The following is a 20,675-nucleotide window of genomic DNA, read 5'->3' on the forward strand; positions in this document are numbered from 1 at the left end:
GGCAGTAGCATTCTTTCTAGGGGAGGTTGTTGTGACTTGGCAGATTTTGTTTAATAATGTTTCCAGGGTTTTAGAGTTTTTCTTAAAGGCAGTGACTACTACTAGAAGTACGTATTTTGTCTGGCCAAATAGCGTACCTTAGTCTATGGTGTGTTTTGCAGGAAAGGAGAGGAAGTGGGAGATCTTATGGGCAGAGAATAGAAGGTATTTGAATTTTTGATGTGTTTTATTTCTATGTGCTATTGAAAATTTAAAATTTGGTCCAGTCATATCTCCAAATACCTAGTTTCTTTGGGGACATAATTTGTAGTCTTCAATTTCAATTGTTTTTTTTCTGGATTTTATTGCTCTGTTTTTACTGGTCCACCACCTTCATTTAATTCAGATTTTGATATTTCTTAAGTCCTGAAAGAGTCTTCCATGGAATAAGATAACAAAGCTGGAGGATGTACTAACTATAATAGTATATCTTTGAGGAACAGAGTTAGAGCACAACCAGCTCTTTCTCACATTCTCTGTAGAACTGAATTAACTTTATAAGCGTACCTGCTACATTTTTTTTGTGTTGGTACTATGGGCATGTCATTTTATTGTACAATAGTTTGCTTAATTCTGAACTAAAAGAATAATAATCTGTGTAGATGGACTGATAACTTTCCTAAAGCTTTTCTGAAATCCACATGTACAGAACATGCCACATTACCTCTTTGTACAACTGTAGTAATTCTGTGAAGTATGCCATATAGATGCATCATATTCTGGTTGGATTGATGTATTGAAATCAAAAGAAGACACATTTTTAGTGAACCTACTCTGTAGCTAGATGTGGTTTAAAATTGACCACTTTTTAAATTTTACAATACTCTTACAGCTACAGTTAGACTTTCGTCATTTCTTAGCATGTATGAATATCTTTAACAAGGCTTCATCCATTCTTCACTGCTATTTAAACTCGTGACTTTTCACTAGGAATTCATAAATACCCAGATATTTTAGCAAAATATGATGATGATGTCATTCGGAATCTGGAATGAAAACATTGTTAGTTCTGTCCAAAACTGCTTTGATATATTTGGTCTGTATAAAATAAAAAATAAAAAACAGGCTGTATGGTCCTTAATAAGACAATAACAGAGCAACTAGTACTCTTTTTTTTATATGTGCTAACTGTGTGCATTTAGTTCTTAAACAAAATGTTGATATCACCTGTTTATTCTCTCTTTTTAGGCCTTACAGCAAAATGTACATGAAAGAAGGGGATGTAATGATTGGCTCTCAGATTGGCAGGTAGTATTGTCTTTTTTGTTTTACACTCCTCCTCCTCACATGCATTTTAAAACTGATAATGCACTGGTGCAATCTGTATTAATGTGAAGTAGCTACATGTGGAAATATAGGGCAATACTTTCTAAATTTTTAATCTCTGTTGATTTATTTCTTTGCAAATAGTCTTTATGTGAGACAATTTTCTGAACTGCTGTCTAGAAAAGTATAAGTTCCAGTCTGATGGAATCATGCTTTAAATAATGCTCACAGAATATAAAATCAAACAATAAGCAATATGCCTATTAAGAAATATGGAGCGTCATTGAAGGGCGTAATCAACAAAACAATGAAATTTGGAGGGAGATCTGCCTAGCATTTAATGTGTTAAATCATAAAATTGTTTTTGTAATATGCAAATCTGCATTATAATGCCATTTTTATATTTATTAATTACTAGTTTTCTTTTTCAAATAGAGATTTTTGTTACAAGTTAATAGTTGTTGATTATAACAAAATGTAGCATTAAGCTTTTGGAGATGAATGACATCTCTATTGTTTAACATTTGGCTGCCGTAGAAAACAATGATATAGTTATGTAGCCGTTCAGCACCAGCTGATGCAAAAATTTCCATCTTACAGCTTTCTTTCACCACCCACTGTTGTGTGCTACAAGTACTCCTGTTGTCTTAAGAGAAGTAAATCATTATATTAGGTAATTAAAGAGCAGCATCACAGGGTGTAGGCACACCCCAGCATGTCCCCACATCCCAGAGAGCAAGTAATGTACCACCTGATATATTATTAGTGAGGAATGGACACTGAAGTTCCTCAGAGTAATTATCTACCTCATAAATTATATGTAGAGTGTAGGAGACCTAAGGAATACCATCAACTTGACCACCTTTTATCTTGCAGGAGAGCTGGCAACAATTTTTCACTGTCAGCTAGATCAAAAAAGTGTTGAGAATAATATGGCCTTGGCTTTACTTTTATAAGACATAAAGTCCTTACAAAAATCATGGTTAAACCTGATTGCTGTAAAACATTTGCCAAGATCTTGAAGGTTATGGCCAGATAACTTAGTAATATGTCTATAGGGTTTCAAACACAGATCTAGCTGGGGTCAGAGAATAGTGCATCATTAACCTTGTTTTAATTTTGGTACTTTTCTTATTTTTTAATTTGAATCTTTGTGGAAATCCCATTTATTAAAGTATCAAGTTACAAACATTTAAAATTGATTAACATCAGGTGTTGATTTTGGTCCCACAACCACTGACCACAGGCCTTTGTATACCCTATAGCTGCCTTTGCCACAAATACCATCACATTAAACCTTTGTTGGATGAATGCCTTTTTTCCATTGGTGAAAGCCTTACCCCTGTTTGACTGTGCAGTTGGTTCATGTTGAGGGGTGAGCAGGCATGAAGAAGTATCATAATGTAGCTGTTTGTGCTGTTTCATAAGTTCTACATATGCAGCTATGTGCTAGGAAGTTTCATCCCTCATGCAGGGAACAGCTATGGCACACTTCTTTTACTCATCCACCTAATAAACAAACAGATGTCTATCTGTCATGGTTCTGGTTTCAGTACCAAAGTTTACACTGTAGACATACCTCAGCATGCCCCCACACCTTCCCCCAAAGGAGATGAACAGGCAAATCTTCATTCTTCCTTCTTTTTCCATCATTGTGTATGCCAACATCCAGGTTGTTACTATAACTCTGGTCATCTGGGTCCAGTTTAGAGCTTTTAGCAACCACCGGAAGACAACAGCTTCACCGAAAGGATAAAACAAATTGACTGAAACATTGATCATTCTGACCTTATCTTTACTCTTTCAGTAATCCCAATTTTTACCAAAGAATGCTTTCTCACTATATTGACAGTGTGTGCAGAATACATGAAGAGATTCCTAGTTCTGGAAGTCTCCAGTCAAAGTGTCTTCAGTACATGCTACTGACAGGTTATTACAAGTACAGACAAAAATCATTGAAATAGTCTGATCAGCTTTATCATTTATAAACTGTTAAAAATAATCATCCAGATAATAAACAGGCTCATTTGTAATTGTTGGCTAATTATTTTAAAACTGCAAGACTCACTGCAAAGGTTAATTCTTCACTAGACTAAGTCAGCAATTATCTCTGCAGCCTTCTTTAGTCTACCCAATATATTTGTGGAGCTTCTTTCTGGTTATTGAGTTACATTTTTTGTAAATATTACAATCTGAATATCAAGTCTAGAATTAAAGTAGCCTTTCCATTCCCTATTAAGCAAGATCTTGGAGCTGATGATGTACTGCATGGTAATCTTTCATTAATGCTCTGCATTCCTGCAATAGTGATCCTTATGAAGAACATAGTATAATTATCAGTATACAAAAGTCGATGTTTGAATAACAGGATAATTGGTGCTTCCCCCATTATCTTTATAATTAAGTGTATTGGACTTTGTATAAGGCTGTCTTTATAAAATATTAGGCTTAATGTATTTTTGTGTGATCTGTTATATTGCAATCTGTTAGCATGTTAGTGTGCTCCATTATTTGCCTTATTTTGTGTCTGTGTGTTATTACGTTGCAGATTTTAACCAATACTGTTTTGGGCTGCTTCTTTATTTACCTCCTTAGCTTGAAGTTTCTGCAGGTGCATTTGTTTGACATATTTATTTGCTACCTTATAGGCACCAAAAAAGAAACTTATTTTATGCTGCAAGACAGAATTCTTATGTTTATAGGAATATCAGATTCCTGGACTGTTGAAAAAGATCCAGCTAGTGGTGTGATATATGCTTACAATTATTTCCCATTCATACTACAAATACAGCATTCTTTGTATTTTTCAAACATCTATTGTTATGGTGAGTATATTCATATAGGTGTACTTTTCCACTATCAGCTTATTTCCTTGCCCTGTGGATTGGCTACTGCACCCAGGGTATTAACAAAGTGCCTGGGTCCAGTAATTTCTCATTGCACAAAAAGTGCAATGGCATCTGTCTGTTCCTGGATGACTGACTTATGCAAGTACTATTCTAGGAGGAGGTGGAGAGGGCTATGAAATTCACTATGGAGTGCTTTGAAAACCTAGGATTTTCCTTTAACACCTCCCAGTCAACTTTTACCCCATCCAGAAGAGTGATACTGCTCACTTGATTCTAACAAGTAGAAGGCCTAACTCTATACTTCTTAATTGTCCAGATATTTCCCAGACTGTCCAGATGTTTTGCCTCATAATTTTGGTCTGGTCCTCATAAATGTTTAATTTTCTGGCAAATGATTGGCAAATCCTTGAGGGTAGAAACCAGAAAATAATGACACGTATTTGAGTTTTTCAGAATATGCATGCTAATGGAAAACCTGGCATTCTATTAACTTTCTAAGTTTGTAAGAGAAATATTTAAAGTTGTCCCGATTTTTTCTGCCTTTGTCCCCCCATTCCTTATGGCTTTTGTTGAGAATTTTTCACTCTAAGAGGTTAAGAGGTATGTCTAACTCCCTCAAGATAGACTGCACGGTATTTTTAAACCATAAAACACAAAACAGTGGTCAGTCAGGGAATTCTGAGGGCACTTTGATTCATGTCCTCCATAATTCTATTGGTCCCTCTGCAATGATGCATATGAGGTGACTCAAGTGGTATCTGAGAAACGGCAGATGCAAAACACTGCCTGTTACTAGAGGAGCTGATCCCTATGCTGCCTTGTAATACAAGCAGTATAATATGGTGGTCCAACTAATTTGGACAAAAGCAAGGGTGCCTTTTATGCAGAAACTCCATGGTGAATCCTAACCACTTGTGTGTGTGTCAAGCCTATTCTTTATTATAAAATGCCAGACAGTTCCTGAACTACTGCTATGTACAAATTTAGGATCTGGGGACAACCATTATGTAATGAGTGTTAATATCAGGATTTTAAATTCTACCTGAATTAAAAAAAAAGTGTTTAAAGCACTATTATAATTTGACATCCACATGAGAGGTAGGAATACCTGTCCTCCAAGATATTCAGTGTCCATTACCCTATAAATGTTATATATTAATGACATTAAAAATGAACAACTTGCCATTAAAATTCATGCTGCATCTGTTTAATAGCTTTATCTGCAAGAAGAAAGCTTTAAAGACATTTTTTTATCTACCTGCCCCAATATAATTCCCTAACTCTTTATGCAGAGATGTCACAACATCATGGCAATGCAACACTTTATAGATGTGAAGTAAAACTGGTAAAAAAAGTCAGAATACAATTGTCTAGCATGGTTAAATCCAGGATGTTGGAGGAGATAAATTAAGGGGGTAAATCAAAGGTTGTGGTAAAGTAAAATGTATAAAAATCTGTGGTTTAGCATAGCATGTACAGGCAAGAGGGAACATAGACAAATGTGAACTGTATGATAGCGGATGTTCAGATTTCTCATCTGCTGAAAGTTAGAATAATGGCTTTGGGAGAGGTTGATAAAGAGGATCATTCTTATGAGGGACTTCTGTCTTCTGAAGTAGAATGGAGCCTTTTACTTTCAAAAGTGTGGGGAAGAGGAAAGCAAATGAAGTTGAAAGTATGAATCAATGATTTCACTACTAGTACAAGAAAACCCTAGTTAGGGTAATGTAGGATAGAATACTTGGCATGACATCACACAGAAGAGGTATACATATGGATCTTTGAGCAGTACTGGCTAAAACCCAAACATGTTACTGTCTCATTCAGTATTCCATACACTAGTGAGGGATTATTTGGGGCCAACAGCAGGAAGACTGTTGAGACTGAGGCCAGTGGCATGAGAGATTGGATATCAACAAAAGAGGAAACTTATGTTTGTGAGAGAGCTAAATATATTCTTTAGCATGCGTCAGAGGAATGACTATGCCGAAAAGTTAAAAAAAAATCAAAAGAAGAATATCTCTGTTGTTCATGGGAGTGGTGAGAAAAGCAGTAAAGAGAAGAGAACTTGGACTTTAAATGAAGAATGGAGTCAGGTGATATAGGCAAATATAAATACAAACAAGTAAGCTGAATAAAAGGAACTAGGTGGTCAGAATGGAATGAATCTAACAGAAGGAATAAAGAAGGTAAGGTTGCTCTGTGGAAAAATACAGAACAAAAATAAAAAATACAGAGAGGTTACTTAGGTACATGAAGAAGGCAGGAGCAGAGATGAGCAAACTCTTGAAAGAAGATAAAGATTGTAAGAAGGAAGGTAAACAGAGATTCTGAAAAATATTTTACTTTCATTGGTCTTTTACAATGTGAAATAAAACAAAAAGTGAAATACAGCCTATCAGGCTCTAACACACACACACACACACACACACACACACACACACACACACACACACACACACACACACACACACAAAAAGCATACAAATAATAACAGTCTGACCATGCAAAACTAATTCACCATATTTTTATTATTTTCCTATAAAGAGAATAAGTCAATTTTTCTTGTCTGTGATGGTAGAGAGAAGGCAAATGTTGACTGGTGAGAAGAATGAGGTGGGTAAAAAAGAAACTACATACAGTACACTTTTTTTGGGAGTGTACTGAGCTGGCAGACTTTTGGGATTCCCTGTAGACCGCTCTGTCAGACATGCTGGGTGAGCAGATTGGACTGACTTGGGAGATGATTTTTTTTTGAGATATGCTACAGAATTAGAATTCCCTAGACAAAGTAAAGCCTTGCTGAGTCTAATTATGGTGGCTGCCAAAAAAGCATTTACTAGAAAATGGAAATCAAAGTCTAGACCAACTTTACTAGAAGTAGTGAATACAGTAACAGAGATAAAACAGCCGTAATTGGGGTCTTTAGAAAAGGGAAGGAGCAATCTACATAGGAAAAAAATGGGAACAATTGATGCAGAGCAGGAATGAGGTTTAAGGGGCAGGATTTGAATGAGCCATATAATGCTTAACCGACAATGACTGGATGATTTATAAGTGATGTACAATGTTTACAACTGCAGTTGTTTCAATGGTGTCTTTGGTATAAATGGTTTGCAACTAAAGTGATATAATTTTGTATGTTTTCCTTTTATATAAATGCAGGCTTGGCTTTGTCATATGTGTGAAATTAATAAAGATGTTTGAAAAAAAAAGACAGAAGAGAGAGAGAGAGAGAAAGGCAGAGATTATCAGTGGACTACAGGCACATGGTTTGGGAGTGAGTTAAGTGAAAGGAAGAAGTGGGAGATGAAACCATGAAAGAGAAAACAACAGTTAGGCAGTTGGCACTGAAGAATGTGTGTAGAGAGCAATGCATGTCAGAAAGATAAGAGACCCCCCCCCCATGTAGAAGCAGCTATCCAATGAGGGCAGAAGGGGTTAGACAGGGGGGTCAGTATCTGCAAGTCTGGGGGGGGGTGGGAAATGGGTTGAAAGGTCAAAAACAGTGAAGAGTACAGGAGGGTTGGGAACATGTGAAGGGCAGGAGGGGAGGCAAGAAGTCCTAATAGTGGATAGTAGTAGAGTAATGGAAGTGCAGGAGAAAAGGCTGAAGATGGGCTAGTGGCATGAAGCGGGATATCTGGGAGATTTGCTCATTCCTTCTCAGCTTTTATTCTTCTTCTTCTGTACTCATCCCTTTCCCCTCATTTTGATTTCTTTTTAATCACCATTAAATCTGTCTATCATGATTACTGGCTAGGACTATGTACCATGCCTTATTTCAAAGTCTTATACAGTTTCAAGTATATATTTTTACTTAGCTATCTCTTTCTTTTTTGACTTACTTTAAATTGTTAGCTATTTCTTGTTTCTTTGTATATATCATATTCTTGATTTTTTTGAACTTTTCTTTCTTGGCCTCCACTGAAAAGTAACACTTTCCTGCCCTTTGGGACCTTCCTGGTTAACAAAGGCAATAAAATAAAATAATTAATAAAAATAAAAGAGCCACTGTGACAGAGAAGATGGTTTTGGTGATTTGTGGCTAAGTTAGCAAGGGGTTAAGAGGTGAGATGGGGAGACTAAATTACAATGAAACGGGTACTGAGCCTTAGTAAGATGTGGTAGAAGGTCATCAAGCTGGTCACAAAGGGAAAAGGGTGGATGCACATTGTGTGGATGTAGGCACTAATGATCATTCAGAGGAAACAACTGAGGTAGTAACAGCCAAGGCCAGGGAGGTGGAAGAGAGTGACAAGGGTAGAGGGATGGAGATAGCATTCTTAGATGTGATACTGATGCTAGCAGCCAGCATTCTAATAACAGAGAACAAGAAGAAAAAGAAGACTGAGTATCTGAAGCAGTGGACAAGGGAGAAGGACTGAGGACTGGTGGAAGAATAGTGACACTCTCTGTGCCAGGACTAGGGCCCATCTTTTCCCAAAAGGGATATGGAATAGTGGTTATCAGAGTTCAGACAGAAAGGTACACATTGAGGATGATCCATTTAAACTGAGATAGAAGGGGTGGAACATCATGGAAGCATAAAGTGGAGTACATACTTAGGCAGTAGAAAGAAGGAAAAATATTCACATCTGGCAGATTAATGATGGTGACATGGAGTATGGCTTTATGGTATTACTGTGCAGGTAATGATATATTGAAGGAAAAGACAAACACAGCTGGTATCAGAGAAACATGTGCCAGTCACAAGGGGGTGGGATATGTAAGTGTCTTTGTACAGGCTAGTTAGGAGTGACCGAAAAGGGAGTAATAGAGGTGGAATAGTGATTGCCACACAGGATGATATCAAATGTGAGGTGAGATTAAGAATGTGATGCCCCTGCACTGGCCCAGTAAACAAGGAGCCTCAATGCTCACCACTGGCAACAGTAGGGGCTGTACACAATTGAAGGATGACAAGCGCACACAGTAAAGTGCAATTTCCCTTAAGAGCACACAGAGATCACAGTCAGTCTGAGGCTGGTTTCTCCCTCTTTCTCCAGATCCCTAATAAGACTCCCCTCTGGCACAGCTATAGGGTTGAGATCTCAGCCGAGCTGCCAAGCTCACCCTCTCTGTCCAACCAGTGCTTAGTGTCCCTGCCCAAGCAGCTGACACACACACACACACACACACACACACACACACACACACACACACACACACACACACTTTGTTATTTGATTGATATCCAAACACACACCTGTGAAAGGCTAGCAGGCTGGCACAGGTTTACTAGCTATGGCTCCTTTAGCCCAGACTATAAGCTAGTGCCAGCTGCTACAAACCACCCTTATTAGCTCCTATAAGGCCCTTACAAAGGGTGTTTAATCCTACTGTGTAATGCTACTAGTAATCCAAATGGTAGTTTTGACCAAGTGCCAGGCTATTAGGAGTGGCCTGTACAGTGTCACCAAATACGTATGCAAGTACTCTAAGAGCTTAAATATGTCTCACAAATATCAGCCACAAAGATAGGTTTAAATATAGTACTTCTCACCTCACAGACTAGTAACCAAACCAGAAGCTGAAAAAACAGTGAAAACTGTTTATTGGAACACCAGCAACAGAAACAAAAAAGTTTAGCGCTTTCATCCATCAAGACATCATCAGAACAATAGGTTTAAATAAATTTAATAATAAAGAACAAGACAATACTCAGTCAATCAACACAGTAACTTCAGAGGTCAAAAGCAAAGGAAATATTTCAAAACAACATTGCAGGACAGTCCCAAATGTATACAAAAAACATATAGACTAATATTTACTATATTCCTATCTATATCTAAAAGAAATATTATGCCCTAAATAACTTACTTACATAGCAAAGCAAGTGCAGATGTGATGATGAGTGGATGTTTCCAGGTCAAAGACAAAATATAAAATGCACAGTCTCTCTCCGGGAGAGTTCTTAAATTAATATCAAATATTAATGCTGGGTTAGCTTGGATGACATGATCCTTTGTCACCTGACTTCAGTTCCCAGACTAAACAGAAACTTAACAGAATTTAGCAGCTGTCTGTGAGAATACATAGCCTTCAGAGGTTTTCAGATCTTGAAAGTCATAAAACAATGAAATCCTTTTATATTTTAGACTTAGTAATTACTTTTCTCTAAGATAATACAAAAAACCTTTTAGCTCTAGACATTGTGTCTGCTACTGAACAGAAACAGAGAGATAACATCCTTTGTTTATGGCCCAGCTATAAAGTAACTTAGCCTTAACTATTCTTAAGTTTTGTAAGTTAATCTTATATGTTCCAGCAGGGTATGATGTGGTTACGTTCTTGAAGCTCAGTGCATAACATACAGTTCTGTATAAATCATGCCAATATTCACAAATGACATAGAATTATTTACAAAATTCCAGATAGCTGGGCTAGCAGCGTCACATTGCCCCCCCCCCCCCGAAAACTCAAGCTAGTTTTTCAAGTGACCCTTGAGAAACATCGCTTGAGAGGGTTGAGCCTATCTGGGAATACCTTACCTTGTCTTGAGAGCCTGTCCGTGTTGGCATTGCTAACCCCACTGTGGTACTGCACTGTCATATCATATACTTGCAACCCTAGGCTCAACCTTAGTAACATGGCATTTTGCTGGCTGGCTTGATGTAGCCATATTAAAGGATTGTGGTCTGTAACTACAGTGAATTTCCTTCCATGCAGATAAGGCTGACGTTTCTGTGGTGCCCACACTATGGCTAGACATTCTTTTTCTACGGCTGCATATCATTCCTCTCTGGGTTGGAGCCTAAGACTAAGATATACCACTGGATGCTCTTCTACCTCTTAAGAAATCTGGCTAAGTACAGCTCCCACCCCATGGTTCGAAACATCCACCTGCACAACAAATTATTTGTTGTAATCTGGACTGGCTAACACAGGGGTCCTCCCAAAGCTTCTTTAAGCTTCTGGAATGCCTCCTGACATGCTATGGTCCACACTACCTTATCTGGCCTGTTCTTCCTTGTCAGGTCTATGAGGGGAGCCCTATGGTACTATAACTGGGAACAAACTTTCTGTAGTACTGTGCTGTACCTAAGAATGGCCTCACCTGCTTTTTGGTAACAGGGGCAGGCCATGCCTGAATGGCTTCCACTTTGGCAGGTTCTGGCCTGATCTTACCACTCCTCACTCTATGTCCCAGGTAGGAGACCTCTGCCATACCCACCTGACATTTGCTGGGCTTAGTGGTCAACCCTGCCCTCTGTAGTCTGCCCAGCACCTCTCTGACATGCTGAAGGTCCTTGTGCCTGGAATGACTGTAGATAGCAATATCATCTAGGTAAGCAAGGGCAAAATCTGCTGCTCCTGCTAGGATACAATCTACCAGCCTCTGGAAAGTCACTGGGGTATTTTTCATCCCAAAGGGCATCTTCATGAGCTCATACAAGCCAAAAGGAGTCACAAAGGTTGACCTGTCTCTAGCACTGGGAGTCAAGGGCACTTGTCAGTAATCCTTGGTAAGATCAATAATGGTAAGATACTTAGCCCCACCCAGCTGCTCTAGAGATTCATCTGTCCTAGGCATGGGGTAAGCATCTTACTCTGTGTGACTATTTAATTTTCCATAGTCCACACAGAACCTGGTGCTGCCATCCTTCTTTGGTACCAGCACCATTGGGGAGGCCCAAAAACTGCTGGACTCCTGAATTACCCCAAGTTCCAACATTTCATGTATCTTCTCCCTCAGAGTCTGTTTAACTCTCTCAGGCAACCTATAAGTGGCCTACTTAATAGGCATTTGGGGGATGTATTCACATGGTGTTGCACCAGGTGGGTGCACCCTAGTTTCCCAGTGAACATGCCCCCAAACCTCTGTAACACTGCTCAGATTTCATTAATCTGGGTAGAGGATAGCTGCTAGGACATTGCTATCCATTCACTGAGGTGTCAGTCCGAGCCTCATTGAGGAGATCGGTCACCAGATCCCCCTCAGACTCCTCCTGCCATCCACTGCAAATACTAAGCACAAGGGCCTCCCTATCACAGTAAGGTTTCATCATCTGAACATGGTACAGTTTGTGCCACTGCCTTCTGCCTAGCAGTTCTACCATGCAGTTAACATCACTGGCTTTCCTTACCACTTTGTAGGGTCCCTCCCAAGCTGCCTGCAGCTTGTTGTGTCTGACAGGAATGGGAAACATAAACTGCTGCCCTACAGCATACTCCCTAGCTCATGAATTCCTGTCAGACCAGACCTTTTTCTGCTGTTGGGCTTCTGCCAGTTTCTCCTGGGCCAAGCCCATGAGTTCCCTGAGCCTTGTCCTAAGGTATAGGACATGTGTCACAACAGTCTCCTTGTGGGATTTACACTCAACTTCCCACTCATCTCAAATCAAATCTAGAGGCCCCCTCACCCTATGCCCATACAGCAACTCAAAGGGTGAGAAACCTATGGATTCATGGGGAACCTCTCTGTAAGCAAACAACAGATGGGGAAATATTTGTCCCACTCCCTCTTAAACTGGTCTGCAAATGCCTGTAGCATCATCTTGAGTGTAGAGTTTAACCTCTCAACAAGACCATTAGTCTGGGGATGGTAGAGGGTGGTGTTTAGATGCTTCACCCTACAGTTCTTCCACAGACAAGCCAGTAGGTCTGACATGAAATTGGCACCTCTGTCAGTCAGTATTTCTTTTGGAAAACCTACCCTGCTAAAAATTTCAAACAAAGCATTTGCCACCTTTTCTGCCTCAAAGGAGGACAGAGCAACCGTCTCGGAGTATCTGGTAGCATAATCTACTACCACTAGAATGTACTTTTTCCCTGTGGAATGTGGGGTACTCAAAGGCCCCACAATATCCATAGCTAAATGGCTCCTCAATGACAGGCAAAGGCATCAAAGGAGCTTTCACATTGTCTCCTGCCTTGCCTACCTTTTGTCACTGCTCACAGGTCCCACAGCACCCTGTTACATCTATGGAAACCCCAGGCCAATAAAAGTTCTGCATAATACATCTCTTTGTATGTTTTATGCCCATATGACCTGCAAAGGGAATATCATGGACTATGGCTAGAAGTGCCAGATAGTAGGCTCTGCACACTACCAACTGCTGTATTTTCTCACCCTCCAACCTTCCCTCAGGGGTCCACTCTCTATACAGTAACCCTTTATCCCAGTATACAGATCCCCCTTCCCTTGAGAATCAGGTGCCTCACTAGCAACCTCCCTCAGGCTTTGTAAGGTAGGGTCTGAGAGCTGAGCCTGTCTCAACTCGCTCTTTGTAACCCTTCCCAGCTTTCCTTCCACAGAAAGCCTGGCATCCTCCTTTCACAGGAAGTCTGGCATCCACTGACAGCATTGCCTCACTGTCAGCCTGGATACTACTACTACTCACTTTTGCCCTTGCAGTCACTCTGTCCATGGGAACATCAGTACCCCCAAGCAGCTGTGGCTCACCATCAGTCTCACTTCTACAGGGTAGCTCCCTCCCTGAAGTAATCACCTCACCAGTCCTGGCTGCACATGTGCGGTCTGTCTTGGTCTCCCCCAGGCTACCAGACTCACATTCTTGTCTCCAAGCCTGACTGAGTGTAACTGCATGCACACAGGGTACTGCATTATCAGAATTATACCCTATCAGGACATCTGTAGGGATATCCTCAAACATACCTACTTGCTTGCTTCCTTTTCCTCCCTCCCATCAAGGTGAACCCTAGCCAAAGGTATTTGGAATAGGGTCCCTCCTAAAGCTCTGACTGGAGTAGACTGCCCAAACAAGTAGTGTTCCTCTGTAACCATTGCAGGCTTCACAATGGTTATGTCAGAGGCTGTGTCTCTCTTAGCAGTGGCCTCTTTCCCATCCACAAAGATAGGATGTAGCCTCTTGTGGTAGTTTGACACCCTTCTCATCTCAAGACAACTTACTGTTGGCATTTTGTCATTCCCACTTACTGGTTCTCCCACTTTTTGTTCCCCACCTTGCCTCTGTGGACATCTATATGCAATATGGCCCCATTGGTTGCATTTAAAACATTTAACCCTTGGCCCTGGACATGTACCTGGACCAGTGGCTTCCCTTTCTACTGGTGGACTCTGATGGGGCAGTCTGGGCTGCCCACCATGGGTTCCCTTAGACCCATGAGCAGCACTGGGTGTCCCTTTCCTGTGCGGTGATGCCCTGCTTGCTAGGTATAGGTCTCCCTTCTTCCCCAACTCATCTGCAGTACTGCATAGTCTATCAGCTAACCAGATTCTCATGTCCTCAGGCAAAGTGGTAAGGGCTTGTTCCTTCACCAAAAGGTCTGCAGCCCTTCAAAAGTGGTGACATGACATCCACTCAACCGCCTATGAAAATAAGTGCTTAATTCAGCAATATATTCACACACACTTTCATCTGCCTTGCATATATGCTCACAAAACCTTTTTCTATAAGCTTCAGGTGTTAACTTAAAGCTTTATAAAAGACAGTTCTTTACAACATTATCATTTAAACAAATAGTATCAGACAATTTATAAATAGCAGTTACAGCTTTACCATGAAGTAATGAGGTCAGTAACTTTACCCAGAGCTCTTGGTCAACATTATACTGCTTTACATACCCTTTCAAACATATGAATGAAACTATCAAAAGTATTCCCCTCTGTAAATTGTGGAATACATTTCCTGACCTTTGTTGCTTCTGGAGTTCAGTTACTCCCTTCCCCATTACCTCCATGACTCTGGTGAAGAGTCGGCATCTCCTTTTCATGTTGCCTTTGTCTATCCTTCTCCTCAACCTGCAGATGACACAGTTTCTCATTTTCTTCAGCCTCTAGACATATCAGTCTTTCTTCTGGCCTCCAGCTCCAATTTCTTTTAACTCCAGATGGATTTTTAAGTCCTCTGTGGAAAGGTTGAGCTGTCCATTTTCTGAGTGTTGCACATTTCCACGGCCAGTCTGATCACCCTCCTGATTGCTATTTTCTGATGCAGCTGTGACCAAAGCTGCAATCATGTCTGTCTTAGTCAGGTTTTCATGCACCAGTCCTTTAGCCTAGCACATCTCAGCCAACTGGCTCCTTGTCAGCTTGCCATACTCCTCTGCTGACATGCTTGGCTTCTCTCCCTGGCTAACTAAGCTAACAAAAAAAAAAAATAGAACAATTGTGATATGAACTCTGAATGTTCACTGCATGGCTGACTGAGAGTACAAACACCTTCAGAGACCACTGCACACAGGCTACAGGAATTCAATATCCACACCACTACATGCCAATTAATATGTGATGTGGCTAACCCACTGCTAACCAATTACTATGTGATTTGGATATCCTACCACTGTCCACCAATTAATATATGACACCCCTGCACTGGCCCAGTAATCAAGGAACCGCACTCTTTACCACCGGCAACAGTGGGGGACAAACAGAATGGGAGGATGACAAGTACACACACAGTAAAGTGCAATTTCCCTTAAGAGCATACAGAGATCACAGTCAGTCTGGAGCTGGTTTCTCCCTCTTTCTCCAGATCCCCAATAAGACTTCCCACTGGCACAGCTATAGGGTTGAGATCTCAACCAAGTGGCCAAGCTAAGACCTCAAGCACCCTCTCTGTCTATGCCCAAGGAGCTGACACACACACACACACACTTTGAGATTTGATTGATATACAAACACACACACACACACACACACACACACACACACACACACACACACACACACACACACACACACACACACACACACACACACATGCACACACACACACACACACGCGCACACATACACACACACACACACACACACACACACACACACACACACCTGGGAAAGGCTGGCACAGGTTTACTAGATATACCCCCTTTTGCCCAGACTATAAGGTAGTTCCAGCTCCCACCAGCTACCCTTATCAGCTACTATAAGGCCCTTGCAAAGGGTGTCCAGTCCTATTGTGTAATGTTACTAATAATCCAAATGGTAGTTCTGACCAGTTGCCAGGATATTAGGAGTGGCCTGTACAGTGTCATCAAATACATATGCAAGTATGCTAAGAGCTTAAATATGTCTCACAAATATCAGCCACAAAGATAGGTTTAAATATATTTAATAATAAATAATAAAAGAACAAGGCAATACTCAGTCAATCAACACAGTAACTTCAGAGTTCAAAATCACAGGAAATATTTCAAAACAACATTGCAGGACAGTCTCAAATAAATACAGAAAACATCTAGACTAATCTTTGCTATATTCTTATCTATATCTAAAAGAGACACTATGCCCTAAATAACTTACTTACAAAGCAAAGCAAGTGCAGATGTGATGATGGGTGGATGTTTCCAACTCAAAAACAAAATACAAAATGCACAGCCTCTCTCTCTGAGAGAGTTCTTAAATTAATATCAAATATTACTGCTGGGTTAGCTTGAATGACACCACTCTGTCACCTGATTTCAGTTCCCAGGCTAAACAGAAATTTAACATAATTTAGCAGCTCTCTGTGAGAATGCAAAGCCTTCAGAAGTTTTCAGATCTTGAGAATACATAGCCTTCAGAAGTTTTCTGATCTTGAAAGTAGTAAAACAATAAAACGCTTTTACATTTTAGACTTAGTAATTACTTATCTCCAGGACAATACAAAAAAACTTCTAGCTCTAGACATTGTGTCTGGTACTGAACTGAAAGTGAAAGATAACATCTTTTGTTTGTGGCCCAGCTATAAAGTAACTTAACCTCAACTATTCTTAAGGTTTGCAAGTTAATCTTCTATGTTCCAGTAGGTTGAATCTGAGTACATAACATACAGCTCTGTATAAATCATATAAATATCCACAAATGACATAAAATTATTTACAAAATTCCAGATAGCTGGGCTGGCATTGTCACAAGGAACACCATCCTATGAGACTTTACAGAGTGTGAAGGGACAGGACATTGACAAAAAGTGCCCTTTGTATTGGGATGAGAGGAAAGAGGTGAATACAGGCATATTGATAATGTACTGACTTCTTCAAAGACATGCCCATATAAGAGGAGGACAGACTGAAGGAGAGAATGAAGCAGTGATGTAAGAAGGAGGTTACACCCATAGGAGATGTGAATCTGGCAGCAGCAGACTAAGAGATCTGAAGATCCAAGGTAGAAAGGGAGTTGGAGTTGTTTGAGGCTGGTCATTGAGGGACTCATATAACTGATGTGCACAGTGTCAGCAAAAAACAGGATTGTGGATCTGATCCTGACCAAGGTGGAGACTTTGTAGGATTGTTGGATGAATATAGTTGTAAATGTGACACTATCAGAAATATGGAAAGTGACTAGTGGAGCGTGTGGAAAAAAAAGAGCATTCACTCTGCTCCCACAGAACAAACTTTACCAAAGGCAATTTATTAATAAAGCAGGGAGTTCATTTAAACCAAAAAAGCATCCTCATGCACTCTAGAAACTGTTACTTTGTGTCTTGGTACCTAGTCAAGGATGAAAAGGGTTGTCTGACCTGCCCATCTACCCAGTAAAGAAAGAATAAATAAAATACAATAAAAATAGTAAAGCATTGTTCAATAAAAAAGAAATGCCTTTTATATAGAAAATGTATGCAGGCAGATTCTCATTCATAAGCCAGGAGAAATTCAGCAAGCTGTCTTTTCATACTATGCTTATTGGTTACAGATTAGCAAAATGTAGGTTCCTATGATAAGAGAAGAAATATAAATTTTATTTTAACATTCCTAGATGAGGTATTCCTAGATATTCTTGCTATGAACTAGAAAAGTGTCAGTTTTCCCAAAGTTGCCTGCATTATAATTACAAGTTATACATGTCACACAAAATTGTGCAGTTTCTATATCAAACTATGTACTTATGTTTTATTCAAGTAAAGGACCTTTCAAGGTTTGTGGTTCAATTCTTCCCTTTCTCAGTTTGTTACATCAATGATAAGAAGTTACTCTTCTCTTTTGGCATGTTTTTCAGTCTACTTAAGCATCTGAAATTTATAAAGTACCTTAGCATATTATTTGTATTTGTTCTAGTATAAAAAGCTTATTTCATTCTTCTCAGTCTGAATATTTTATTTCAGTATAAACAAGTAAAAACAAAACAGTAACAAATTATGATTCTGGAACATATGAACAGTAAGGAAGAACATATAATTTGCTAAAAGCATCCAGGTTAATTGTCCTTGGCTTATTTTAAATAGTATTAAATTCTCAAAACAAGAAAATAATCTTTCTCTTAGGACAATTATCATCAATAGATTGCTATGTGTGAAGTACAGTTTTACCTTTGTTCTTATTCCCATGACAAGCTTTATAGGACAAATAAGTATTCCCCTTTCTTTTCCAAGTTCATTCTCGGTCCCAACATCTTTCAATATTAGGCCCTTTATAGGAGCAAATACTGTTAGCATGGTACAGTCAAAAACGAGAGTGAAAGGCTGTCTTCAAATCTGGTTGGGCCTAGTATAGCAATCTAAATCCCTCATCTGGATTATCGAGGTATTGATACTGCAACATCCTCCCATCATAGTGCTCAACCTCTCAGAACAAGAAATCTGGACAAAGGCTAAAATAATGGCGGGAGAAATGCCCAAAAATAGGGACAGATTTTAAATGTTACTCTTATAAACTTAGAAAGTTATTAGAATAACAGATTTGGGGTTAGCAAAGATTTTCTAAAGGGTATGAAGTATGAAACTGAAATGTCTGTCATTATTTAATGACTTCAGTCCTCAGTGATTTCCCAGAAAACCACACATATTATGAGTAATAGACCGAAATTTTGACAAGAAAATCTAGACAGAAGTATGCCCGCTGTTCAAGAATCTCAACCTTCTAGTCCCCCTAAATGTACCTTCCATATCATCAGCTAATTCAGTTACTGTAGTTATAATATCCTCCAACCTAAATACATTCTCAGTTCTCCTGTTCTTAGTTATTAACTATTTACTTAACAAGAGAACTAAATAGATACATATTTAGCTCTACTTGGACATGGTTAGTTCTCTCTTCAGTCCCAGGAAATACAATTCAGGTTTCAATGGGATTTTTGTTTTGCCAAAATTGAATATACCAATGAAAGACTTCTTTCCTGGCATCCTCTAAAGATGGCCATGTTCAAAAAATATGTAACCAGTTTCCTCTACTCCCTTACTTACACTTCCAACACTTGTCACTGTCATTAGGGAACATGTTCTATAACATAACTGCAGTTTGAAAGTGTGTGTGGAAACATTTCCACACAAATAAATGAACTTTACAAGCCCATGTAACCTCATCGCATTCACTGTGAGAATGGCAAATGTCCTGCAGATTATTCACCTCATGTCCCATTGATCTCAGGGGCCATTCCAACACCATAGGCATATATAAAATTTCCCTGCTGCAGCTTTTTTTTTCTGTGGTGGTGGTGCTGCGGTAGCATTGTCACCTCACAGTTAGACATTGCCTGTTCGATCCTCAGTTAGAGCGTCTTCTGTGTGGCGACATGCATGAGCGGGTGTTCCTTCATTGAAGGTTGTGCGTTAGGCCCGGCAAGCCAGCACGTAAAAACTCTACTGCCAATTATTAGTGGACCGGAGTTCTGCTGTGGTGACCCCTAACCGGGAAAAAGTCGAAAGACACAAACAAACCTGCTGCAGCTTTTTCTTCACTCTATGCTTTCATAGAATCAGTTATCCACTTAACAAAATGAGATCAATTATCAACTTAACCAAATGAGATCAGTTATCCAATTAACCAAATGAGATGGAATATTTTGCTTCATCTGGTTCTTGTGTTTCTAGAGCCACTAAAACTTGTGCAGTTAATATATCTTTGTCTTGGACAGAAATCTTGTGATCTATGTCCTCCCAAGTCAATATACCTTCCTCAGTCCATAACTGATGCTTGTATTTTAAAGAAATATATGTTACTTTATTGCCAGAACATGCTTCCCTGTTGTCTGTCCACCTTCCTCCTCCCAATAGGAATTGGTTCCAAGAGGCAGTGTCTAGAATTCACTTTCCTAAACCATTTTTCTCTTTCATAGACGACTTTTTTAACTTGGGTATATAAATTATCATTACTTTTTTTTATTAAAACATCACCCCAAATAAAGGAATCCAGCTCTCCTGATTTACTTACTTCTTCTGACAACCTGTCTCTCCCAACATAAATCAGGGTTTTGCCACAAAAAAAATGTATATTTTCAGTTAGATTACTTGGAAGTGATATTTAAAATTGGGAACTCACAAATCACCTACATATTTAGGTAACTTCACCCCTTCCCAACAAGTACAAAGATGTTGTCTGGCCTACACAAACTCATCAGGCCTTTTATTGAGAATTATCTTAATGTATAAGATCTGGGGAAAAGTAAGCATATGCGCTGTTTATGTAGTCTGATATAGCCCTAACTTGAGACATGTTCACGTATAAAAACAAAAAAACTGGCCTTTCATTTCCCTTGCCTTGTCATAGGTTGTTGTCTCTCAAGTGCTGTATAGTATCAGGTACCTATACCCCCAAGGTACTTTAACTTATTAGATTTCAACAAAAAGAGCAGTTTCTCACATAACCTAATGCTAGGATTGCAATTTACAGCAAATG

General features: G+C 39.4%; 1 protein-coding gene across 3 annotated transcripts in view; it reads left to right on the forward strand.

Moving 5' to 3' along the window:
* The window catches only part of LOC122793216 (prostaglandin reductase 1-like), a 401,739-nt gene that overhangs the window by 247,071 nt on the left and 133,993 nt on the right, over positions 1–20,675 (forward strand). For all 3 annotated transcript variants that reach the window (XM_044061055.1, XM_044061054.1, XM_044061053.1), the window contains exon 4: positions 1,228–1,287. In XM_044061055.1, the coding sequence (XP_043916990.1) occupies positions 1,228–1,287 (60 nt within the window). The remainder of the gene's footprint in view (positions 1–1,227; positions 1,288–20,675) is intronic.

This window comes from Protopterus annectens, chromosome 2.part0, assembly GCF_019279795.1.
Source record: "Protopterus annectens isolate FY-2018-M chromosome 2.part0, PAN1.0, whole genome shotgun sequence".
In the NCBI taxonomy this organism is placed as follows: Eukaryota; Metazoa; Chordata; order Ceratodontiformes; family Protopteridae; genus Protopterus; species Protopterus annectens.